Genomic DNA, 25576 nt, shown 5'->3' with positions numbered 1-25576 from the left:
ACAGTAGGCGGGACTGGCAGCGAGCATCCTGGGAATGTGCCCTGAGCCATGGGCTGGGTCAGCAGGGGAGGCTGGGCCGTGGGGCCCAGGCCTGGGGCTGCAGGTCAGGGGCATGCTCCAGTCCAGTCCAGTCCAGCCCCGGATGGGGTTCTGGGTAAGGCAACAGGTCATCTGTTGTCTTTTTGACCTCACCAGAAACCTGTGGTGTGCTGAGCACCCGCTATGTGCCGGCCCCTGATCCAGGCCTGGTGATCCAGTGAGCAACACACTTTTCCTGCTCTCTTGGTGTTGATATTTCGGCGGGCGGGGCTAGATAACAAACACGAAGATGGGTGGTAACAGCTACCACCAAGACAGCAACTGCACCAAGGCTGGCAGCGTGGTCAGAGGAGGCCTCTCCAAGGAGGGGGGACACGAGCTGAGACCTGGATGAGGTCAAGGACTAGCCCTTTGCAGAAGGGAAAGCCTGTGCAAAGGCCCTGAGGTAGGAAAGAGCTGCTCAGTTGGCTCAAGAATAAGAAAGAAGGCTGGAGGCCAGAGCGTGGTGGGTGAGGGGTCACAGAGGTGAGCAGGGGCCGGGGGAGGGACTTGGCCCTGACCTGCTTTATATTTGAACAAGGTCCCTGTGGCTGCCACACGGAGTGTGGCTTGTCGGGAGCCAGGGTGGATGTGGGACTAGAGGATGGGGAAGGTGGTGGCTCGTCTCTGAGTCTTACCAGTGGCCGGATTCCTGACAGCAACCGAGGAGTCTGTTGTAAGCATACAAGACTAGTTGTGACATTTATCCTGAACAACCGAGGGCAAGGAGCTGGGCGGTGGGGAGCCTGCCGTGATAGGACAGCAGAGCCGAGACTCGGCAGTGATGGGGGACTCCCTGGCTTGTCACTTGGCTGCTGTGGGTCCTGAGATCTAGCAAGGGAGCAAGGGAGACCTAAGTAAGCCAGGCCGCTGGATCTGGACAGGTAGTATTCAGTGCTAAGCCCACGGCAGGAAGGCTGGGTCTGATCTGCGTCCCGCCTCAGCGGGGAGTGACCCCGAACCACAACCAGACAGAGGCTATGGGTGGTGGAGTTGTGTGCGTCCTGCCCACACGAAGAGCCAGAATCCAGTGGGCGGAGTTGGGACCAACCTGGCTCCTGGGACTTCTTGGCAAAAGCCAGAGCCTAGAAAGCTCGGGGGGGACCCGAGGAAGGTAGACGTGGCAAGGGAATCACCGCAGAAGTGATATGTTGACGAGGGCATGCCGAGGTCACAGCCGCCGATGGGGCTGGAGATGCCATATTTGTAAATAGGTCTTTCGAGATGTAGTCGACAGGGGTGAAGAGTCAGATGTCACATGTAAGACGTCAGAAAAACGTGGTGAGTTTTGGATCTATCTGCTTTGGTTGGATGAAGGACCAAGAAGCTGGGAAGGAGGTGGGGGGGCCAGGGGGCGAGATAAGGGCCCCGTGAGCTCTTGGCCCCCGTCACGTGCAGGGCCAACGGCACGTGGAGGGTGCAGATGGTAAATCCCGCGCGATGCTGTTTCTCCGACGCCCAAACTGGCTCCGTTAACCGCAGCTTCAGGAAACAAAAGTCTGGTCTGTCCTGCTGGGCTCACCGGGACTCCCCTCCCTCGTGCGTGTGCCGCGATCACTAGATGTCCCGCGTCTGGGTAATAAAGCGGAAAGCCGGCATTTACAAAGCACTGAGCCGAAAGCGGCATGTTTTACAACACGCACGTCATCTTGCGCGTCATCATCTAAACCACCCCGGGCGGCGGATGCTGTCAGCAACACCATTTTACAGAGGAGACCAAGGCACAGAGAGGTTGAGGAGTCTGTCCAAAGTCACACAGCCAGCGAGTGGCGAGACCAGTGCTTGAAAACCTGGCTTCAGAGTCTGTTTTCTTAGCCACGCCACCGCATGGCCCCTCGCGTGCCCGCTACAACGTGACTCGCTTACGACGTACCCACGTCGGGCCGGTCCGAACCAAAAACAAGCCTGAAATCACAGAACTGAGTCACAGGAGATTTTTTTTTTTTTCTAATTCTCATTGATGTCAGCATATAACTGTTAATATTCTCCAAGGTGAACAAAATTTTAGTGCATCAACTAAAACAATTTTGAATAGCGTCTTCGTTTCCTACGGTTGCTGCTGTAACAAAATACCACAGTCTGATCGAGTCGAAGAGCAGAAATGTATCGCCTCACAGCTCTGGAAGCCAGAAGTCCAAGACTAAGGTGTCAGCAGGGCCGTGTTCCTTCTGAAGGCTCTAGGGCAGAATCTGTGCTGGGCCTCCTTCTGGTTCCCGGTGGTCCCTTGACTCGGGGCAATGGAACTCCAACCTTCACGTGGCGCTCTCCTGCGTGGGCATCTGTCTACGTGTCCAGATTTCCCCTTTTTATAAGGATATCAGTCATATTGGATGAAGGTCCACCCTCGCGACCTCATATTAACCCAATTATCTGCAAGTAACCCCATTTCCAAGGAAGGTCACGTTGACAGGGCCTGGGGGTTAGGACCCCAGCATCCTTTATGGGGACTCAATTCAACCCATAACACAGACCTTCACGGACAACATTTTGAGAAGCAGAGCTTAATTAATTAATCAATCTATCATTGGCCATTCTCCAGAAAGTTCTGGCATATTTTAACAAACTACATATAACCTGCGGCGTGAGACGAACACATACCCGAGGAAGTGAGGGTGAAGAGAAAACGAGAGTAGAGAAAACACGATGAAGCCAGGGGGTGAACAAATGGGTACGTGAGGGCAGTACAGTTGTGGCTCTGAGGTTCCGTGGCAAAGAATCGTGGATGCATATAAAAAATGTATGTCACTCGGCCATCTGATCAAAGTCAGATCACCCGCTGTCTCTGGTATTTGGTTCTTAGAGCGATTTGTCCCATCGACTCCCCGAAAGAGGACCCTGTCTGAGGTAAAGGAATCTTCATTTTGAACAGATTTGGAGCTCAGCCTGACAAATACATTTGGCTCCTACATAAGCCACGTTGGAAGAAAGGAAAGTTGAAAACCGTGGCATTGTCCCCACCCTCGCGTTGGGATTACGGTGGAGCCACTTTTCACACGGGGATTATGTTCTGAAGGTCAGAAGTGCAGGTGGCCAAAGAAACCCTTGGAAATCTGTCAGACTGATGCTGAAGGGCAGCGTGTATGTGTATATATGTAGACAACCCCAGAGCATCGTCTCTCCTCCAGGGTGGGAACCATCCCAGCTCCTTGGCTGAGCCCCAGATGAAGTGGTTGGCTCTGTCTAGGGTCTGGGTTGCAGTGAAATTGTGTTTTTATTTATTTTTTATTGATTTATTTATTAAAAAAAATTTTTTTATGCTTCTTTATTTTTGAGAGAGAGAGATGGAGAGTGAATGGGGGAGGGGCAGAGAGAGAGGGAGACACAGAATCCGAAGCAGGCTCTGGACTCTGAGCGGTCAGCACAGAGCCCAACGCGGGGCTCGAACCCACAAACTGTGAGATCGTGACCTGAGCCCAGGTCGGATGCTTAATCAACTGAGTCACCCAGGCACCCTGAAAATGTGTGTTTTTAGACACACATTGTGTCTCAGGGTGCTGGGTGTTCACATCCCCAGAGGCACAAGGAACCTGAGACTTCCTGACAAGACAGTGACATCAAACCATCTCACCCCTTCCAGGCACAATCTGGACTGCTTATATGCTTTGTATTTGTGGGGCGGGCTTTTGAGGGTCACGCACAAATCAGCCTCTTTATATCTCCATGGTGAATGGAACCTTTAATCACCGCATTGTCTCTTTTTCAATCTAGTGATGCTCTTTGCCCTAAAGCCCCACCAACTTTCTTTTGGTCAGTGTTTACATGGTGTATCTTCTTTCCTCCTTTGCTTTGAAACTCTCTCCTTCCTTACGTTGAAGTTTGTCTCTCATAAGCAGCATGTAATTGGGTTTTATTTTTATCCTCTAACAATCTACGTGTTTTAATGGGCACATTTAGTCCATTTACGTTTAATGTAATTGCTGATATACTTGAGTTTAAATCTACTATCGTATTGTTTGCTTTTTATTGGCTCTGCCTGTTTTATGTTCCTCTCTCTCTCCTTTCTTGCCCTCTTTTGAGCTGATTACTTTCTGTTATTCCTCCTTTCTCTCTCTATTAGCTTGTTAGTTATACATTCTTTTATTATCCTTCCAGTCATCACCTGAGATTGCGACACACATTCTTGACTTATCTGAGCCTATATTAGCAAGTTTACCACTTCTCACTCAGTGAAAGGACCTTACAACTCTGTAGCTCCATTTGTTCCCCTCCCAACCTAAATGCTATTATTGTCATGCTGTTTAATTCTGTCTAGATTTTTTTTTTTTTTGATTTATTTTTGGGACAGAGAGAGACAGAGCATGAACGGGGGAGGGGCAGAGAGAGAGGGAGACACAGAATCGGAAACAGGCTCCAGGCTCCGAGCCATCAGCCCAGAGCCTGACGCGGGGCTCGAACTCACGGACCGCGAGATCGTGACCTGGCTGAAGTCGGACGCTTAACCGACTGCGCCACCCAGGCGCCCCCTGTCTAGATTTTAAACCTCACTAGGTGACGGCATCGTCATTATTATCACTATTATTCTTAATTTTACACAGTAGTGATCTGGACTGCCCATGTTGTTAACCTTTCTGTGCCCTTCCATCCTGGCTTTTGCCAGGTCACCCTGACTCTCAGGCTGTGACCCCAAGTCTGTCACCAGCTCTGCTCAGCCTCCCAGCTAGCAGCGGCTCACTCAAGAGTCAACAGCTCCTTGTGGGTTCACCTCTCTGGGTTTCCTTCTCCTGCCTTCTTTTGGCCCTGTTCATTCACATGCAGTCCTTCACAGCTCTGTTCATTCTCCACGCCTTCCAACAAATGTCTTTTTTTTCAATCAGGTTTGTGTAACACTTGGGCCAGCTTTTCTAGCTGTGCTCTAAGGCAGAGTTGGGTCCGGATGAACGTTACCAGAAGTACAACCTATTGCCTGTACTCTTTGTAGAGTTATTTCCCCCCTTGCCCCTTTTCTTTTGGCCAAGGTCATAAAATTGAATTTGTGTCAATTAAATGTGCATATGATGCATGAGAGCTTATTCCCCTCTGTCACTGTAACTGTCCTGGTTCTAATGAAGGGACCTCATGTCCTGTGTTACTCCCATCTCTACCCAGGAGACTTCCAGAGACCTGTTGTCCTATTGAGGGTGAAAGAACATTAGTCTTTAATGCACAAAGTTTACTGTCAAAGTTGTCAGAATGCTCTGGGGAAGTGATATATCTGAACCACTTTTCTCAGACAAGCTGCCAACCATAGAAATAAAGTAACACCCTCAGTGTGATTGAATTAGAGGACCCTGACAGCCCTGTACTTAGCATTTCTGTCAGGTACCAGCAGCAGAAAGACCACTCTGCCGAAGTCCAGAGTCTTACAGTTAGTAGTTAGTCTGTGTTCATTATTAATAGCAAGTGACAGAAATCCAAACTGGCTAAAGCAACAAAGGAAAATGTATTGCTCACAGACCTGGAGAGTCCAGGACTATAGATTCGGCGTCAGGCATGGTGGGATCTAGGTGCCCGGATGATATCACCAGGAAGCTGTTTCTTCATCACTTAGCTCCTCTCTCCTCCAGTCCAGCAGGGTCTCAAACTTGGAATGTGCATCAGAATTCTTTGCCAAGCAAATGAAAACACGGATTGTTGGACCCAGCCCCAGTTTCTGCTTCGGTGCATCTTGGAGCCTAAGTATTTTGATCCCGTAACAAATTCCGATGATGCTGAGGTTACCGATCCAGGGATCACACTTTGAGAACCACATCTCTAGTCTCAGGCATGGCCCACGGATGGCCCCCAGGGCCTCTAGGCTCTCTTTTTGCTGGCCCAGCAGCCCTAGAGAAAGGAACTGCTCCTTTGCTAATAATTCAGCAGAGCCCAGGAACCAGCTCTCCCCTGAACGGATCTCCAATCTCCGTGGTCACAGGGAAAGGCTGGGCGAGGAGCAGGGTCAGATCCGTCCAAAGTCTGTAGCCTGAGAAGAGAGGGGAAGGGCTGGTTCCCCCAAAGAAAACATGGGCGCTGTGATGGTGTTCCCCTTACAGGAAAGACAAAAGCAAACTGCTCTTCATTTCATGTGCAAATTAAGCACCGAGGACATTTTGCTAAAGATGCTCCAGAGGCAGGGCATGGAGCAAAGGGCTGTGATGATCCCAGAGGAAGGAGCGGAGTCACGTAGTCAGGGTGGCGTGGGGAGCCCTCATCGCCTTCCTCGGAAACCACGTGCATTCCCGGGGCTGAGAAAAGAGACGGCAGTAACATGATGAGTGTTCGAGTCACAGACAGCACCTGCCCATGGAGAGGCCCGGAGACAGAAGAACACAGGCATTGACAAGCCATGTGTATCAGCTATTTATAGCCGCCCAACAAACTACCCCAAAATACGGTGGCCTGAAACAACAGCCCTTTTTTGCTCAGACAGGCTGGGCGGCTCCAGAGGGAGCTGGTGGCCACCTGGGCTGGATGGTCTCAGACAGCCAGTCCCTTGCGTGACAGAGCATGGGTGGGGGAGGGGCAGAGAGAGAGAGAGACACAGAATCTGAAGCAGGTTCCAGGCTCTGAGCTGCCAGCACCGAGCCCGACGCGGGGCTCGAACTCGCGGACCGTGAGATCATGACCTGAGCCGAAGTCGGACGCTTGACCGACTGAGCCACCCGGACGCCCCCGTGTAAGTGGTTTTTGAAGACTCTGCTTGGTCTTGGCTGTCCAGTGATCTGTTGGCCAAAGAAAGTCACCAAGCTGAGCCCAGCTGGAGAAATAGACTCCACCCCTCGGTGAGTGACGTTGCATCGGGGGGCCAGGGAGGGGAGGAGTTAGTGGACACTGGTCACAGCCTCTTAGGCCATGGGAAGCGTGTGGCCTGGTGAGGCTGTGCTGTCGTCAGCTGCATGGAGGGTTGAGTACTCAGGTGTAGACCATTGTGCGGGTGTAGCCCCCCCTTCCCACCTGCCAGTTGAATTTTAGAGGCGAGTGTGGGCATCTCAGGATGTTATTTTGTTTTATTTTTTTTAATGCTTATTTGCTATTTTTGAGAGAGAAAAAGAGAGAGCACAGGGGAGGGACAGAGAGAGAGGGAGACAGAGGATCCAAAACAGGCTATGCACCGACAGCAGAGACTGATGTGGGGCTCGAACTCACGAACTGTGAGATCATGACCTGAGCCAAAGTCCAGCGCTTAGCCAACTAAGCCACCCGGTCTCAGGATTTTAGGGATGAGTGTGGGCATCTCAGGACAAAACAGGGCTAAGTCAGCTGTTTCCCTGGACCTTTTGCCACGCAAGTAAGTGCACAGTCTCTAAGCTGATGGTCATGTGACCATAGGGAGTAGGGGTGCCCCGTAGAACCCAGAGGGCTAATAACCCGTCTAAAGGGGGCCCCACTACCCAACTCCAGCATATGATCCCCATATGGGAATGCCGTCTGGTCAGAGGTTCCCATATCATAGGATTTTTTTTTTAATGTTTATTTATTTAGAGAGAGAGAGATAGAGAGTGAGTGGGCGCGGGGCAGAGACCGAGGGAGACGGAGAACCCCAAGCAGGCTCTGCAGCTGTCAGTGTAGAGCCTGATGTAGGTCTTGAACCCCCAAACCATGAGATCATGACCTGAGCCAAAACCAAGTCGCATGCTTAACTGACGGAACCACCCAGGCACCCTGTGTTCCTATGATTTTTCAAGAAACTCCAGGAATTCTAATTATCAGGTGGATTTCCTCTTTAAAAAAAAAAAAAAGAAAAAAAGAAAGCTTAGCATCTATTTCCAATAAGAAAAAAAATGGTAAAAGTCACACAACACACATGTGCAGGTAGTTTTGGCCTGTGGGCTGCTGGCTTATGATCTTTACGATAGACCCTTGTTATTCTCAGATGTAGTATCTTGCCGTTCCAGTGGATTCCCAGGTGACCTTAAAGGTCCCACGCATGCGGTAAGGGACAATTTTGCAGAGACTCTGACTTTGAGTTTTTTGGAGTCCCGGCTGGCAGATGGGAGCAAGTTACCTGGCTTGTGAGTCCACCGGGAGCCCCGCACCCCCCTGTCTTCTTTTGTGACATGTGTTGTATTCACGGTAAACCTCCCATGTTGATATGCTCTTTGTTTCTCCGTAAGAGAGGAAAAAGGGCAAATTTCGGTGACGGGGAGAGAAAGTGAAGTGACCAGAAGAGGGATGGTTTTCCACCAGAAAAGAGCAGTGTGGGATAAATTAAAATGTGCAATTTGGTTCCTGCTGGTGGCACAAATTTATTGTGTGAATAAATCTGCCATTCTCTAGGTGTGTGATGAAAATAAATCCACCCCCCCCCCCCGGGGGGTTCAGGCTGGTGCGAAGCTGGCTCACCCAAGTGAACGATGAGAGCGTCAAAACGAGTTAAAAGGTGGTCGCCTCGTGTGTCGGGAGGAAATGCACCGTAAACACAAGCTGGTCAGCAGAAATGGGGTTCAGGAGGACGCCGGCACCGTGTGCGGACGTCTCTCGGAAACCACGGGCGGGGAAAGCTCTGGTAACAGAGCTGCAGGGTTGACCTTCACTCGGGAAGAGGGTGATTTCATTTTTCAAAGCGTCTTCTTAGCATAATAGGACTCAGAGGGCACAGGCAGCCGGAGATGATCCTGTTGCCAGGGGAGCATTCCCTCCCCAGTGAAATTCGCTTGGGGCAGAAGCGTTTGTGTAGGCAGAACTGGACCCCACTGGAAGAACACGCCGTCCTCGCTATCCTTTTCCAAGAAGAGGCGAGCACAGGGGTGCAGCGACCGAGGACAGAGGGTTGGACTCGGGTGCACCGTTCCTCCCCAGCCCCAGACCACTGAGGCACGAGAGGACGGGCCACCTGCGCACGTAAAGACAGTAACAAGGCAGGGGCACCACACAGCTCCTTGTAGACCGACTTGATAAGCGCTCCGCGCAGGAAATGGAGAAGGAGCTTTTGTTCTGCTGGTCTTGGTGCTGCCTGAGCCTGGGGGTCCGCACCCCCACTGTTAGAGCCTGGGCACACTTGTCTCTTATTTATAGACCTTGGTCCCTTATTTATAGAATCCTCTAGAGCATCTGAAGGGGCCTTGAATTTTTTAGCTCTGCTGCACTGCAGCTGATGGAGGAAACAGCATTGCTTTGGTGCTATTCGCAAACGCCGAGACCGACAAGGTCTGGGGTCGAAAGGACTTTCCATACGTTCCTTTGACAAAAATCATCGTGCCAGTCACCCGGGTTGTAGCTTGAGGCCTGTTGGGCTGACATGGCCTCGGGGCTGCATGAGAACCCAACCCCCAAGCCCAGCCCACCCCAGGGCCTTGGCACCTGCTGTTCCCGGCCAGGAGCAACCCCCCTCCCTCCCTCCCTCCCTCCACTATAGGGGTATTCACAGGGCTCACTGCCCTTAGGTCTCCACTCAGATGTGGCCTTCCCTCACCAAGTGCCTCAAATAGTGTCCACTCCCTCTATCCTCTCCAGCCCTTACCCTGCCACTTGTCCCCCATCTGCCGGTAGGTCCACGGCGCACCTGCGTGATCCGTGTCTGTCCCTGCCCCACGACTGTGGGCTCTGAGGCAGGGCCGTGCTGTTCTACCAGAGCAGCGTGTCATTCCACAGCCTAGCGAAGGTCGAGAGCCTGCGTCATTCATGCGTTTGCCTTGCGGGAACCCATTTCCGCTTCAGCCACCCTTGGGGCGACCGTGTGGATTTTTCAGTCCTAGCTTCGGTGTAGCTCAAGACCGAGTCCCATCCCCCCAGCTGCTTCCCGGACCTGAGCCCCGCGAGGCCCCCTGCGTCCCCCCAAGGGGGCATTTCCACACCCCCATCAAGGATCCCCACCCCCATCAGCATGTTAAGCCCTAGCTGCTACCAGCCCTTGCGTTCTTTCTGCTCGGCGTTTGGGTCGCTGAGAAGAAGGGCAACCAGGGGAGACCATAAAGCAGCCTTGACTGGGGTGAGCAGAATCCCGAGTCACTTATCCAGCAGCCCCTTACCTTCCTGTCCTGAGGAGCGGCGTCGGGGCAATGATGAGGGGACAGTACACCAAAGTCAGAAAATGACCCACTTGCTGTTTATAGCCCAGGCCGGCCATCTGCAGCCACACGAGGTTCCTTTGGGTGCTCTTGACCCTCGTGGGAGAGCAGCTTGGACTTGTCGTGGCCTTGGGGTAGGTCAGCCCCTTGGGTTCTGTTGGCCTTCATAAGGTTTCTTAAACACCAGGCTACGTCATGAACAGGTAAAATTCAGGGGATTTCACATAGATTTCTGATTCTAGCTTTTCTTGGGGGGAAAAAAAGGCAACGCTAAGAGTGTAGACCTACATGGGGGCGCCTGGGTGGCTCAGTCGGTCCAGTGTCCAACCTCAGCTCAGGTCGTGATCTCACGGTCTGTGGGTTTGAGCCCCGCGTCGGGCTCTGTGCTGACAGCTCAGAGTCTGGAGCCTGCTTCGGATTCGGTGTCTCCTTCTCTCTCTGCCCCTCCCCCGCTCACTCTCTGTCTCTCTCTCTCTCTCTCTAAAAAATAAGTAAACATTAAAACATTTAAAAAAAGGAGTGTAGCCCTATGTGGCAGGTGCTGGCTGGAGCTGGGCTGTGGCCCCCGGCCCAGGGCATTCAAATTCATAGCCACTCCCTGGGTGCCTGTGGAAACTGATACTGTTCATGTTAGTTTAGCTTTTCCATAAAAACCCACGGCCTCCCATCAACCCAGTGTCCGGCCGTCCTGGAAGGCAGCCCAGCGGAGCTGCTGGGTTTCCGTGCCTCTCCTCCCGGTGCCATTCTGGATGTCGCTTCCAGAACTCTCCTTCAGACCCCACGTTCTGTGACACAACATAGCAGAAGGGTCACGCGCTCCAACAGGAACCCCCAGTGCTCCACCCGGATGGCTTACCGAGGTCGTAAAGATGGATGGATGCTATTTTCTGCATTCCCAAGAGGTCGTACCTGTGAATGCCCACTTGGTTATCTTCGACATCACTTAAATGATGCGGTCCAGTCGCTGCTGTTGAATTCACATCTATCTCCAGCACTGTGCGTTCGCGCAACCCGACGGCTCCGCTCCGATGCCAGAATCACATCTTGGACCCAATCTGTCCGAACCTGAGCCCCTGCTCTCTGCTCCCAAACCTGCTCTACCCACAGCCTTCCCAGCTCAACTCTTCCTCTCCCCCAGCCACATCCCTGGGTCCTGTCTTTACTATGTCCGCGGGATCTGAGCAGCCTGTGTCCCGCCTCCGCCACTGCCTGGTCTCCCTGCTGTCACCTCCACCTCCATTCAGTCTGTCCCCCGCTCAGCGCCTAAGTCAGGTCAAGCACTCCCTTGCCCTAGAACCTGCAGTGGCTCCCCATTTCACTCAGAGCAAGGCCCTGAGTGACCTGGCCCCACCCACCCCCACTTAGGCCTCCTGAACCCGTTTCCCCGGCTGCACCTTGGTGCTCCAGTAACAAAGCACACGCAGATCTCACCTCACTGGTGCCTGGAGCACAGCACCACCCTCCAGCCCCACTCTGTTCCGCTTTGCCTGTTTTTCCACAGCATTTTCTGACGTCTAACACTCTGTTTCGTTTCTTATTCCTCGGCTTGTTGTCTTACTATACAAGGGCGAGGTCCTTGATCTGTCTGGTCACTGCTGTGTCCCCAGTGCCAAGGACAGAGCCTGACACAGCGGCACTCAATAAATATTTGCCAAGGGGATGAAATTCAATAGGTGAAGCATCTTTAAGCATTCCAATAGAAACATCTTGAGTTCTGTTTTTAAATGGAGATTTTGTTTGTTTGTTTGTTTGTTTGTTTGATATTGGAAGGGTCCACACGTAAGTGACTGGGAGGATGTCATGGGGACTCGGTTGTGTCCATTACCTGACCTTGGCAATCATGAATTGGTGGCCAGTGTCATTTCGTCTACATCCCCAGCCACTGCCCAGATGACTAGGAAGCAAGTTCAGGCCATCATCTCATTCCAACTGCAGATAGTTGAGTATGTGTTTCTTTTTATGCTCCATAGTACTTGTTAGGTGGGTATCCCGGAATTTATTTCATCCGGCCAGTCTCACGGGGTGCTGTTAGCATGTTGCTGTACGCTGTGTGAAGCTGATTGTCCTTTCCCTGGAACTTCTGGAATCGACCCCAGCTTCGCAATACTTTTTTCTTCGATTAGGGTGTACATTCTTTGCAATTCTTGTTACCCGTGGAAAAACAAGACAGAATAAAGCAAAACACTCCAAAATGCCCATCTGTCTCCAAGATAGCATATGTTCTCGCTTATAGGTACTTTGTGCGAGGGTTAATTTTTTTTTTTTTTTTTTTACAACTTTTACTTAGGTGCGATTTCACTCTTAAAGTTGCAAGGATGTACAAACGACACTCCATATATCCTCCAACCCGACTCACCGGTTGTTAACATTTTGTCCCAGTTAATTCACTGATTGATTGATCGGTTGATTTGATTTTTTTTTTTCTCTTAGTAAGCTCTAGGCCCGTCGTGGGGCTTGGATTCACGACTAGTGTCTCAAGAGTTGCAGGCTCTTCCTACCGAGCCAGCCAGGCACCCCTTGTCCTAGTTGATTTATATTTGTACTCTCTGTGCGTGTGTGTGTGTGTGTGTGTGTGTGTGTGCTTTTTAACCATCTGAGATTGCCCCTTTTACCCCTGAACACCGCAGTGTGTAGCTCCTAAGACTAGGGGCATTCATTCATTTCACATTACCACAGTTACACTTAGGGAATTCTGAATAGTTAGCATTAATATAATACCGTTATCTAAACCTCAAACTGTACTGGGATTTCTCCCCTTGCTGCCATAATGTCCTTTATGGCAGTGTTTTCCCACCCGGGATCCAGTGCCAGGATCGCCACTGCCTTCTGTTGCCATGTCTGCCCGGTCTCCTTTAATTTGGAACAGCTCTCCAGGCTTTCTGTCTTTCGTGACCTTGACATTCTTGGAGAGTACAGGCCAGTTGTTTTATAGAGTGCTTCTCAATTTGGGTCTAATAGATTTTTGAGCTACACTCCGAGAATGCAATAACATAATATATATATAAAGGAGCACCCCCTGTTTTCTGCCTGCAGGACCCGGGAGCCGACGAGAGAGACCCCTATCAGCAACCCGGAAACCCGTGCATGAGGCTGAGGACCGAGAGGAAGATGCCTCGGCTGTGCTCAGGGCCATCCAGGTGGAGAACGAAGCCCTGCAGAGGGCGCTCCTCAGCAGAAAGGGGGAGGCCCCCAGCAGCCCACTGCAGGTGCGTCTGGGGCGCAGGGGAAGGACCACACAGGAGGCTACTCAGGGACCCGGTGGTGTCTGAGCAGCATTTGCAAAGAGCACGCGGTGAGGAGAGAGACGTTGTGGGCGTCCCTGACCTCAGACTAGCTGCTCGTCCGCTGCTGGATGCACAGTCGCTCACTGACCTACCCAAGTGCCCATTTCGTCACCTTCCTTCCATTCTTTGTTTATTTCCGAAGGCCAAAGGTGAATGCCTGTTTGCCTCTGATCCTTGCCGACCTCCCGGCGAGCCCTGGAAGCCTCAGCCCAGGGTTGCAAACTGGTGGCTGAGGGAAAGAATAGAGTAGACAAGAGCCCGGGCTTCTCCGGAAAGACCTCATTCCCCAGAGCGTGAGCCCCTCGGGCCTCCGCCGCCCTCAGCACCTCCTGTTGTCCTGCCCCTGACCCACTGCACCTGTTCAGGAGACCTCCATGGCCCTGCAGGGGTTTGGGTTGGTGCCCACTGCCTTCAGCTTCGAGCAAGAAGCAGGAAGCTACATGGTGGGGCGGAGTAGGGACCCTTCGGGAGCTGGAGGCTGTGGACACGCCCCCGAGCACACATCCTTTCTCAGAAGCCGAGAAACCGCCTCACCGGCCGAAGCCCTTTATCGTAGCTTGTCCTACTCGTTGCCCCCAGTAGGCCAGAAACAGGCAGCCTGGTCTCATCGCCCCATTTCCTAGATGTGACTGATGGCACCCAGAGAGCAAGGTGGCTCACTCAGGTCACGTCTTTGGAAGGCGCAGAGGTATGCCTGCCCACAGGCCTGGGGCCCCGTCCACACCACCAGTTTCTCCCCAGGCTCTGTTAGGGGCTGCCCTCTGGGGCGTTCATCAAGCAGCACCCTACTGTCTGTCTTCCTCAAGCTCGGTCCTTTGCCTCTGACAACTTTTTTTAAAGTTTATTTATTTACTTTGTGTGTGTGAGAGAGCACGAGCAGAGCAGGGGCAGAGAGGGAGAGAGAGAATCCCAAGCAGGCTCTGCACCATCAGCACAGAGCCCAATGCGGGCCTCGATCTCATGACCGTGAGATCATGACCTGAGCTGAAATCGAGAGTCGGGCATTCAACCGACTGAGCCACCCCGGGCCCCCCTGCCCCGACATTTGTGTCTCTAGGATCTCGAGACAGCCCCCGTGCCTCTGTGCCCTCATCTATTAATGAGGAGTCAACAGCGCCTGGCTTTGTTGTGACCTCAGATCGTGTGATTACCTCATTCCAGGACACGGAGGGACCACCAGCAAAATCGTGGACCAGTCTACTGAAGGGGAAGGAAGAGAGCGCTGAGGTTGGTGAAGGCCTGAGCACAGCAAACCCCGGTGCCCACTGTGCCCCACGGCACCCGGTGGCCTCCACAGGGCTTTCCCCACATGGTCCCAGCAGACACTCACTGTGTTCCCTGGGCAGCTGTCCTGCCCATTTCACAGATGGGGAGACCCGGGCTGGCACATCTTGCCCGAGGTTACGAGTGGAAGCCGGAATTCACCCAGGCCTGGGGACTCCAGCTCCTTGTTACGTTTTGGTTTCCCGACAAGACAACACAAAAACAGATCTTAGTATCCTGAATAAATAAATAACGTCTGTATCTACTAGGTCACTCAGACCTATCTCAGCCAAGACAGCCGCTGCAAATAGACACAAGGGGGACCCATGAATTATTAATGGGACTCCCAGAAACGTCTTTGTTAGATTGTGCACAGGTCTGTGCCCTGTGCTTAGAATACAGAGTGGCTAAATCAGGTCAGATTAGCCCCTGGCCTCGTGGAACTTCCAGAAAACAATCAAGTAAAGCCATAAATAAACAAGGTGCTTTCAGAGAGAGATGACAGTAAAAGATCATAGATGGTTGCTGCCTCCGAAAGTGTGGTCCAAGGGAGCCCCTGGGAAGGTGCCGTTTGAGCTGAGCCCCGTCTCTTAGGGAATGAGCCGACAACAGGGGACAGCAGTCCAGGTGGAAGCAACAGGAGACCCTCTGAAGTGGGAATGAGCCCAGCCTGACCCAGGAGCGGGAAGACAGAAGCCTGACTGGTGGGGGGAAGAGGGAACACAAGGGGGACACAAGAGGGTAGGGGGTAGAGAGTGAGGCCCAGAGGGGAGGAGAGAGAGCCCATGGGAGAGGGCGGTAGGCAGGGCAGGACGCCAGAGCACCATAGTGGTTTTCTTTATGTGTCCCTCCTGCTTGGTCTCTTATTTCCCGGTCGTCCTGAACCATTGCCAGCAGACATTTCTGACCAGTCTGCGGCCCTGCCCGCCGCACGGCCTGGGATTTCTGGATGACCTGACCACCCCCCACCCCCAACCCACCGAGCTCCCGGCGACTAAACTCACTTGCGGATAGAGAGCAGAGCACGTGTCTAGTTTAGATGACAAATGTAAGAGAAGGAGGATTAAAAATGAAAGGGCCCTAAGGATGTTACGTGAATGTTCCATGGAGTCTGGTTACTTTGTAGCAAACAGAGCAGGGGTATGGTTGAGATGGGAAAAGACTTTGAGGAGAGAAAATTTTTGCCTTAGCTGATTGAAGAGATTGCTTCCTGAGACCTCCCAGATCATAAGAAACTGACGTGTCTGTCTCTTTGCAAAGATCATGGCCCTGGGTGGAGGTGGGGCGGGGAGGGATCCTGGATCTAATCAGCCCAGGGAAAAGGCTATTATGCTCATTCCTGTTCCCTCCTCCTGTCTAATAAGCTTCTCCGTCCTCAGCCACTTCCTACCCCTGAGGCGACTGGCAGGACCAGCCCGCAGGAGCCGTGCAGGGCAACGGGGGGAACCACAGTCGTCCGTGAAGCCATTGACAGAATCGGCCTGCTGGGGAGCAGGTAGGTGCTGAGCCTGCTTCCAAACACAGCCAAGAACCCCAAAAACCCTGTGTTTTTTCAGACCCCGTAAAACTGCTCCCTGACACTCTAGCCTCCCTCCCCCTCCAGCCTGAAAGCCCGGAACGGACTCGATGTGTTCCCGGCAAACGTGTCTACGCCTGTTGGATTCGGTCCAGCCCGGTGTAAGACTTCATCCTCCTCAGAGGCCTCCCCAGAAGTATGCCACGCAGCAGAGCGTGCTGGCCTGGGGGGTGGAGGGTGAGCGTGGCCCACAGCCCCGCTGCCCCGGCCGGTGTGTGGGGCTGCACGCGCCGTGGTCTATGCAGAAGGCCCGTGCCTGTCTGAGGGGCAAGGGGGGTTGAAATCCAGCTGGCGTGCTGGTCACTAAGCTGGGGCCCCCGCCGGGGACTGCAGCAGCCTGGAGAGGGACGAGGGCTTTTTCTCCACTGCACGAAAGAGGAATTTCCGGGCCAAGCTGTGCACCCTCCGGGTCTGTGTCCACCGCAGAGGAGTTTCCTTCCCCTGATTTGCAGAAAAACTCTGAACAGGCCATTCCAGCCATCCCTCTAGGAGTCTACAGACCCCAGAGCCTGGAAACCATGGCCGTGCATCACTGTGGCCATAAGTAAGCCCTCGCTGGTTCCCCTTGTGCCCACGGGCTGGTGCCAGAGGCGACCTCACACCTGATGCGGTCCTGTTTATAGGCAGCACACACACACCCCGCCGGGAGCCGCTTTTTCCACCCTCAAGATCCTTGGTGCTCCGGGGTCTTGCGGCTCCGCAGCCTTAAACCGCACACGCGTGGGGTGCATTTGCAAACCACACTCTGCTGAGTTGGGAACGCCCGCATCCTCAGAAGCAAGAAGTATAAAGTCAGTCTCTAGGCCGGGAGTAGCAAACGTGTGTTTAGCAAAGGGCCACACAGCGAATGCCCTAGTGAGTAGGGCTTTTCATTTTTGTTTGTTTGTTTGTCTTAACAACCCTTCAAAAGGTAAAAACCATTCTGAGCTCTCAGACTGCAGACTGGATTCCACCCGCCTGCTGTCCTTTGCCGCCCGGCTGCTCCAGCCCCTGCCCAGCCAAGGGAGTCTGCAGGCTGCCTTGCCCCAATTTCCTCTTCTTTTATCACGAATTGTGTGCTTATGATAAAGGGGGGAAACAGCCTGTGTGCACCTTTGAACCGCGTGCGGGGTGGGTACTCTCTTCTCAAACCGCCGCTTCTTCTGAAATAGAAAAGCCAGTGCGGGGCCCTGACGGGCACGCTCTCTGTTGCATACCATCTGTTACCACCCGTTTGCTAAAACCAAATCACATTTCAGACAACAGCAAAGGCTTCTGAAAGTCCTCCAGGCCATCGAAAGCGACTCTGTCCGCCTCAGCAGGGCTGTTTCACCGACAGAGGAGCCAGTGCCGGATCCAGAGGTGAGATGCTCGGCTTCTGGGGGTTTCCAGATGCATCCGGCGTCTCGCGCGAAAGGTCAGGGAGGAAGGGCCCCTCGGGGCAATTATCTCTCTGCGGGGCAGGGGTGGGGGGGGATGGCTGCCACAGTGGTAAACTTCACCTCTCTCTGCCCGAGTCTCCATCCTCCTCCTGCCCAGCACCCAGATGTACATGTGATGGCACTAAATGTTGCAGGAGAGAGGAGCCTGTCCACACAAAAGGCAAAATATAAATAGCATGTAAACCCACAGGAAAATGTCCAACATCGCTGGTAATCCAGATATGCAGATTCAGGGGCGCCTGGGTGGCTCAGTGGGTTAAGCATCTGATTTCAGCTCAGGTCATGATCTCACGGTTCATGAGTTCAAGGCCTGCATCGGGCTCTGTGCTGACAGGTCAGAGCCTGGAGCCTGCTTCGGATTCTGTGTCTCCCTCTCTTTATGCCCCTCTCCTACTTGTGCGCCCTCTCTCTCTCTCAAAATAAAATAAACATAAAAAATTTAAAAAGAAATGCAGATTCGAGCAACCTTAATGTCCTATTTGATATCTGAGTTTGCAGATTATTTTTGATGATAAGCTCTGGACTTGCAGGGTTACAGCAGGCTTACCCAGCTGGCAGCAATAGAAACGGGTGGAAGGAACTCTCTTGAAAAGCACAAAGACCGGGTTTAAGAAGAGCCGTAGAAATACTTATGTCCTCCCAGCCCAGCGATCCCGCTTCCCCACCCCCTCAGGAAATCACTCCACAGCGAGAAAAAGCTATAGGCACAAAGATCTCTGTTGCAGAATGATCGGAAGTAGGGAAGAATGAGGAAAAAAAAAAAAAAAAAAGAACCAGAAATCACATAAATGTCTCATGATAACAGAGTTAATCGGGAAGGTATGATATATCGGCACAGAGCAGTAGTATAAAAGGAGGGGAATTACCGTTATGGAGGTTACGCAGAATGAAAATGTTAAGGATATAATAAGTTAACTCCAAAAGGTGATGTTCGTCTTCGTTGAGTCCAGCCTCTCTCGTAATTCTTCAGCACAGCGGTCACCCACCCTACGCTTGGCCGATGAGGACTTAACTCAAGGTCCTCTGAGAGCCACATGTCAAAGTCCTGTGATGGCAGAAACCCCCCCTCCGCCCCCTGCCCGGGCCTAGACCGGAGTCTGGCTCTGAGTCTGGCACCATGATTTAGACGGCATGTGACCTGAGGCAAGCCTCTTAAGCTCTCTGATCCTGCGTGGGGTGTTGCTGTCACACGGGGTAAATAGTCCACAGCCATGCGCTGCTGTGAGGACAAAATGTTTTGTGAGGGTGGGCACCTCAGTGCCTGGCACAAGGCAAGGAGGATCCGGCAAATACCCGTTGAAAGTTTGACATCTAGAAAAATCTAGAGGAGTCAAAGCTTTGCCCCCCACCCCCACCCCTGCCACCCACGTGGAACAGTGGCTTTCTCAGCCATGAAGATCCTAAGTGTGATAAAGCGTCAGCCACGTTAAAAAGAGCCTGGGTTGGGGCGCCTGGGTGGCGCAGTCGGTTAAGCGTCCGACTTCAGCCAGGTCACGATCTCGCGGTCCGTGAGTTCGAGCCCCGCGTCAGGCTCTGGGCTGATGGCTCGGAGCCTGGAGCCTGTTTCCGATTCTGTGTCTCCCTCTCTCTCTGCCCCTCCCCCGTTCATGCTCTGTCTCTCTCTGTCCCAAAAATAAATTAAAAAATGTTGAAAAAAAAAAAAAAAATTAAAAAAAAAAAAAAAAAAGAGCCTGGGTTGATCAAGTCTTTTTATAGGAAACAGAAAACCCAGGGCAAACGGACTTCTACACCGAAGCGAAGGAAATGAAAGACTGTTGTAACAAACGCCACAGTGGGGACCAGTTGGGGCTCAACCCAGCAGCTCGTGCTGTGTCTCCACAATGCCAGCTGCTTCCTCGAGCTCCGTCCCCACCTCAGCACCCAGGCCCAGCTCTGCTGTCTCCCTGGGACCCCTCAAAAGCTAGAGTGGTTACCGCCCCTTGCCCTCATCGCCTCGGGCCCTACAGTCAGGAGCGAAGAGCATTTCTTCCACGCACAGAACTGAGATTGGGCCACGTACCCATCACAGAGCTACCCCCCCCACCCCCACCCCTCGGTGGCTCAGGGGACAGGCCACGCTATTTCATTGGAGCAGTCGGGCTCCTCCTTGGGCTGAGAAGGGGTCCTTCCCCCTCTGGGACCACCGTCATGGCTGAGAAGAGACACGAGAGAGGAGGGCAGGGAGTGCGGAGACCTGGAGCGGCCCAACCCAAATTTACCTTAGACCCCCACGAGGGATCCTAAATCAAGCGAGTCAGGAGCAGGGGGGCCATCGACTCGAGATGCTGGCAGGTTGTGACGCGTCCTTAGTAGTAGACCCTCCGGCTTCTTCATTTAGAAGCCCCGCTGCAGGACGTCGCACGTTTTAGATTGCATGGGCTGTGGGATCCGCCGGCCCCTCTGCGAGGCAGCTCGCCTTCCATCTGGACCTCCCCCTGCTGCTGGCAGCCAAGATGAACCTCCCTTCACGCCTCCCGCCGCTCACCTGGCGGAGCAGCTCATTAACCTCCTCACCCTCCCCCCCGCCGCCCCCCCCCCCCCCCCCCCGAAGCCGCCCCACTTGAGTGAGGCCGGCTTCGGTTCATCACTGTCCTTTGCCTCTGGGACTCAGGCCCAGGGCGGCGGAGGGCCTTGGCCAGGGCCCCACCTGGCTCTGCCCAGAGCAGGCGGTGCCTGTGGGGTCTGCTGATAAGAGCGGGCCCTGTGTTCCCTCTGGGAGCTGGGAGCTGACCTCCCTCCCTCCCCGTCCCCATCCCCGTCGCATGGCCATCAAGGCTCGTCCAAACACACGCTGAGGGCGATGGCACGTCTCGCTGGCTATTAATTAAAAAAGTAAGTAGGGAACAGTTGCTGTTCATTTGCTCAACTCCCTGCTCACAGAACCATTGCAGATTACCAGTGCTAATTAACAGAGGGCATGTGCACGCAGGGAATGCACCATTTTATGAGGGACTGATCCGTGGCGACCAGCACTGCAGTCGGGGCCCGAAGGGGCCTCGGGAAGCCATTCCGCAGCGTGGCTGTTTATTGATGGCATTCACGCGGCCTCGGACCGGACCGCCTGCCCACGAAGGAGGCAGCGCTAAAATCAGTGAAGGGAAAACATGGGAGGAAGTGGACACTCAGGGAGCGCACACGGGGGACAGGACCCATGACAGGGACCCCCCCCCAGTATCCGTATCTCAGTCTCCGTGACGGGATTGTCAGAGAGATGGTGTCATCTGAATTCATTTGCTAGGGCAGCCACACCTCAGACGGGGTGGTGGCCTGAACAACAGAGATGTATTTCTCTCAAGTTCTGCAGGCTGAAGTCCAAGGTCAAGGTGTGGGCAGGTTTGATGGCTCCTGAGGCCTCTTCTCCTGCCTTGCTGATGGCCGTGCTCTGGCTGTGTCTCAACACCATCTTTCCTGTGTGCATAGGCATTTCTGGTGTCTCTCCCGGGCAGATTTACACCCCTCCCCCCTTTTTTTTTTAATTTTTAAAACTTATTTATTTTGAGAGAGAGAAAGAGAGGATGAGTGGGGTAGAGGGAGAGAAAATTCTAAGCAGGCTCCGGGCCGTCGTTGCAAAGCCTCACGTGGGGCTCAAACTCACAAACCGTGAGATCTCGTCATGAGCAGACATCAAGAGTCGGACGCTTAACGGACTGAGCCACCCAGGAGCCCCCAGATTTCCCCTTCTTCTGAGGACATGGTTCACATTGGATTTGGGCCCACCCTCACGGCCTCATTTTAACTTAATTACCTCTTTAAAGGTCGTGTCTCCAAATATAGGAACATGCTCAGTACTGGGGTTAGGGCTTTCGCATCTGAATTTGGGGAGGTGGGGGACACAGTTTAGCCCGTAACACCTTCCCCAACTCAGCCGATAGGCCGTGAACACTTGGTAATGAGGAAGAGAAGAGCACGTTCAGCCACAATCTGATGCCTTTTAAACATTTCTTTGTTACTTGCAAACTCTTATGGAAAATACCAACTGTTCACAGTAACAGCTCACTTAATCTTTGTAATAACTGTATGTAATGGGTGCTGTTCTTATCCTCATTGTATGGATGGGGAAACTGAGGCACTGAGTGGCTAAATAACTTGTTGTGTAGTGGTGAGCTGAATCGAGCCTGTCGCGTTTTGACCCGTTAGCATTATTTTTATGTTTGTTAAGGACAAACTGAGAACAAGAGGCGGAGAGATCGAAGATGCCGTCTACGTGACCGTGGAAATCCTGTCCAACTGGGGCCATACGTCCTGGGTGGGTCTCACGGAAGTTGAGTTCTTTGACCGGAACAACACAAAGCTTTACGTGTCGCCCCATGACGTGGATATCCGGAACACGGACACGCCCGGGGACCTGGGCCACCTGGTCAATAGGAACTTAGCTGTAAGTGGAGGCGGTGCTCGAAACTACAGTGAGCCTTGGCCTTGTGTTTTGATGCATTTTCTCTGCCCGCGATAAGTCTGTGACGCGGGTGTGGGGGGTGCAGGTATGGGGAGGGGAAGAAGATAGTTGTCCATCATCATTCATTCAGGCAAAGTGGAAGGAGCCTGAGGGAAAGGTGTGGGTGAGGGCCCCCGAGCCGTCCCCCAGCTCATTCCCAGATCCCTGGGCTTGTTCTTGGGAGAATAGGGCACAAAGAGGAGCCAAGTCACCTCCTTCTATCCACCCTACAGTTTGCCACAGTCACCACCAAATACGGAACCTTGGGGGTCATTGAGGTCAATGCCTTTATTTTATCAATGAAGAAACAGAGGCTTGGAGAAGAATATTGACTTGGTCAAGGTCACACCTCCAGAAGGTAGTGGGGCCACGTTCACATCCTGCAGCCTGGCCCAGGGCCCATGTCCACAGCATCCCCCCGCCCCCCAGTCCTGCTTCCCAACAAACATCAAGTACACACCCAACACACATCACACGTTCCTGTCCTTTATTCTATTTTATTTTGGGGGGAGAGAGAGTGTGCACATGCACGAGCAGGGGAGGGGCAGAGGAGAGAGAGAGAGAGAGAGAGAGAGAGAGAGAGAGAGAGAGAGAGAGAGAATCTTAAGCAGGCTCCATGTTGAGCAAGGAACCCAACATGGGGCTCGATCCTACAACCCTAGGATCATGACCTGAGCCAAAATCAGGGGTCAGATGCTCAACTGACTGAGCCACCCAGGTGCCCTGAATGTTCCTGCCCTTTAAATATCTAATAGTCAAAAAAGGAAAGAAGGAGGGAGGGAAGGAGGGGAGGAAGGAAGGAAGGAAGGAAGGAAGGAAGGAAGGAAGGAAGGAAGGAAGGAAGGAAGGAGGGGAGGGAGGAAGGAAGGAAGGAGGGAAGGAGGGGAGGAAGGAAGGAGGGGAGGAAGGAAGGAAGGAAGGAAGGAAGGAAGGAAGGAAGGAAGGAAGGGAGGAAGGGAGGGAGGGAAGGAAGGAAGGAGGGAAGGTGAGAAGGAGGGAGGGAAGGGAGGAAGGAAGGAGGGAAGGAAGGGCGAGCACTGGCATTTTCTCCTCTTTCCACTTGCAAGTTGGACACAGAGACTGGGAGCTAAGCTGAGGTAGGCCGCCCAGCAGCATGTCTTTACTATGCGGTGCTTCGCCCCCGGGGGGGCCTGAGAACCTGGGGACAGACTTTGCCTCTGGGCCATAGAACCCGGTGGGCAAGGCACAGAGGCGATAGGAGGACTTCCTTTGGGGCCTTGTTGGCACCTTGTAAATCTCCCGCCAAGCACCTGTATAATCCATTCCAAAGAACAATTATAAATTTTTTAAAATGTACTGGAAATGAAATCAGCTCCCACATGTTCAGTTCTTACGTAGTGCCAGGCATGGGCCATCATCCATATAACCTTATTTAAACCCAGCAGTACACAGGCTCAAGAAGCAGAAAGGCCCGTGTTTGAAGCTTACCGTTTACAGCCTCATGAGCACAGGCAACTCACCTGACCTCTACTTTAGCTTCCTCATCTGTAAAATGGGCATAATAATGGAACTTACCTTGCTACGATGTTGTGGGGAGCGAACATAACTATAAACAGCTCAGCACTGTGGCTGGCTCTTCCTAAGGGCTCCAAAACACCAGCTCTTGTTAGATTTGTTGTTTTATTCGTAATAATATTAATACCACCAAGAAGAGATATCATTCCCATTTAAAGAAGAGGAAGTAAGAAAAGGGAGCTTGGGAATCCTCCCTTCTAGAGACCCACATTCTGGTTTTGACTTCAGCAACTTACCTGCCTTCTCAGAGAATCAGTTTCTCTGCCCCACCCCCGCCCGCGCACCCCCCGCCCCCCGTAAAATCGAACTGGAGGGCACGGATAACCCATACGATTCTTACTTGTCTGCAAAAGAAACTGGAGTCTGGCTCACTTTAGCAAATTTCTAACAAAGGAATTTGTTGCAAGCCTTTGGGTAGCTGGGAGACTCGCTGTCACCCAGGCCAGAGGACCCCGTGGTCATGTTGGGGTTCTAGGCAGCATCCAGGAAGTGCACCAAGGGTGTGGTCTTTTTTGGGGGCGGCGGGGGGCAGTGTGCATTAGTTGATTTGCCATCCTGTCGCCCTGCTGCGGATAACACAGTCGCAGGAGAGGAAGGCTGATGGGTGACCCTGGCTAGGAAAGTGGCCACCGTGATGCCAGTTACCCCGAGATGCCACAGCGGGGCAGGGAGAAACTCTCCTGGAGGAGATTCAGGGTTGTTACTGAAGGGAAGGCAGGATAGATGCTAGGTCTCTGAGAGACACTACCCGTCCATGGGGTTAGACTGGGCGGTGACAGCCCTCTAAGATCGGCAGCTCCGTGACCTTGAAAGAAACAGGTCCCGTAGGTCACAGCCACTGGGATGCTCTGGCCTTGGGTTTTCCCGCTCTGCTTCCTGCTTCGAGTCTGTAGGCACCCACGTGCGTGGCCCTGGCCACCCCTCTCCCGTCTCCCTTGTGCACAGAGCAGCAGCACTTTGGAAGCCTGCTGCACAGAACAGAGCATCCTGGGGCAGTAAAAACATCATTGGGTTTGGTGGGGGCCAGTTTTTTTTTTTTTTAAGTTTATTTGTTTATTTTGAGAGAGACAGAGACAGTGCCAGGTGGGGAAGGGGCAGAGCGAGAGGACAGAGAGAGAGAGAATCCCAAGCAGGCTCCTCACGGCCAGCACAGAGCCCGATGGGGGGCTCAAACCCACGAAGCCCTGAGATCATAACCTGAGCCGAAAGCAAGAGTGAGATGCTTAACCGACTGAGCCCCCCCCGCCCCCAGCACCCCTGATGGCTGCCAGTTTTTATAATTAGTGTTCCTTTTCCTCCGCTTAGCAGAGGCTGGTGAGCTTTGCCATGTGATGGCAGGGACAAGTCCAGCCCATGGTTTTGGTGGGCTTGGGGTTTTAAATTTTTGACCCTGAGGTTGGGACATGAGGCAGCCATCTCTTCCTGGGCTATTGGGTCTCCAGGCCCAGCTGTGGGCAGGCTGGATTCCCTCTGCCGTCCTGGCATGGGGTCTCCCCGACGGTCCTCCTATGCACGAGGTCCGGGACTACCAACACATGCAGCCTCTCCGGACCACCCGGTTTCGCTGGGGTTTAGCCCCACAGCGTGCTAGCCGGGGTCCTCAGACATCCCTCGTGCGATGCTCACATGAACCTGGGGCTGCTCTCCACATTTGATTAAATGAGAAACCAAGTCTCGGGGAGGACTAGGGACCTGCCCCGGGCCATACTGCCACGGAGTCAGGGAGCTCGGCTGAAATCTGACCAGCAGGTAACTGAAAGTGGAGTCTGGGTTCAGAAGAGAAGTTGCTTCAGTGGAAGAGAGCTGGGGGCTGCCAGAAGATACGGGGGTGCCCCACGCTCAGTGCAGGCCCGGCTCCCCTCTGTGCCCATGCCATCCCTCTCATTGGCTTCGCCCAGGCCCGTGGCTTCAAGATGATTCTAGATGGATATGCCAGGGCCTGCCTGCCTCTCTGAGTTCCTGATTTAAATGCCAACTTCCTGCTTGGCGTCTCTTGTCGGGCACCTACTGGACATCCCAGACTT

The 25576-nt window shown here is 53.1% G+C and overlaps 1 protein-coding gene across 4 annotated transcripts in view; it reads left to right on the top strand.

Annotated features, from left to right (window-relative positions):
- Nucleotides 1-25576, top strand: part of KATNIP (katanin interacting protein) — a 193454-nt gene that overhangs the window by 107670 nt on the left and 60208 nt on the right. For 3 of the 4 annotated variants that reach the window (XM_058710266.1, XM_058710270.1, XM_058710267.1), the window contains 5 exons: nt 13074-13246; nt 14486-14551; nt 15967-16082; nt 17402-17504; nt 21744-21959. In XM_058710266.1, the coding sequence (XP_058566249.1) occupies nt 13074-13246; nt 14486-14551; nt 15967-16082; nt 17402-17504; nt 21744-21959 (674 nt within the window). The remainder of the gene's footprint in view (nt 1-13073; nt 13247-14485; nt 14552-15966; nt 16083-17401; nt 17505-21743; nt 21960-25576) is intronic. The other variant, XM_058710268.1, reaches the window with a different exon arrangement.

The sequence above is a fragment of the Neofelis nebulosa genome, chromosome 18, assembly GCF_028018385.1.
Source record: "Neofelis nebulosa isolate mNeoNeb1 chromosome 18, mNeoNeb1.pri, whole genome shotgun sequence".
NCBI classification, from domain to species: domain Eukaryota; kingdom Metazoa; phylum Chordata; class Mammalia; order Carnivora; family Felidae; genus Neofelis; species Neofelis nebulosa.
Note: the sequence above shows the minus strand (reverse complement) of the source record. Positions and strands in the feature narration are given on the sequence as shown.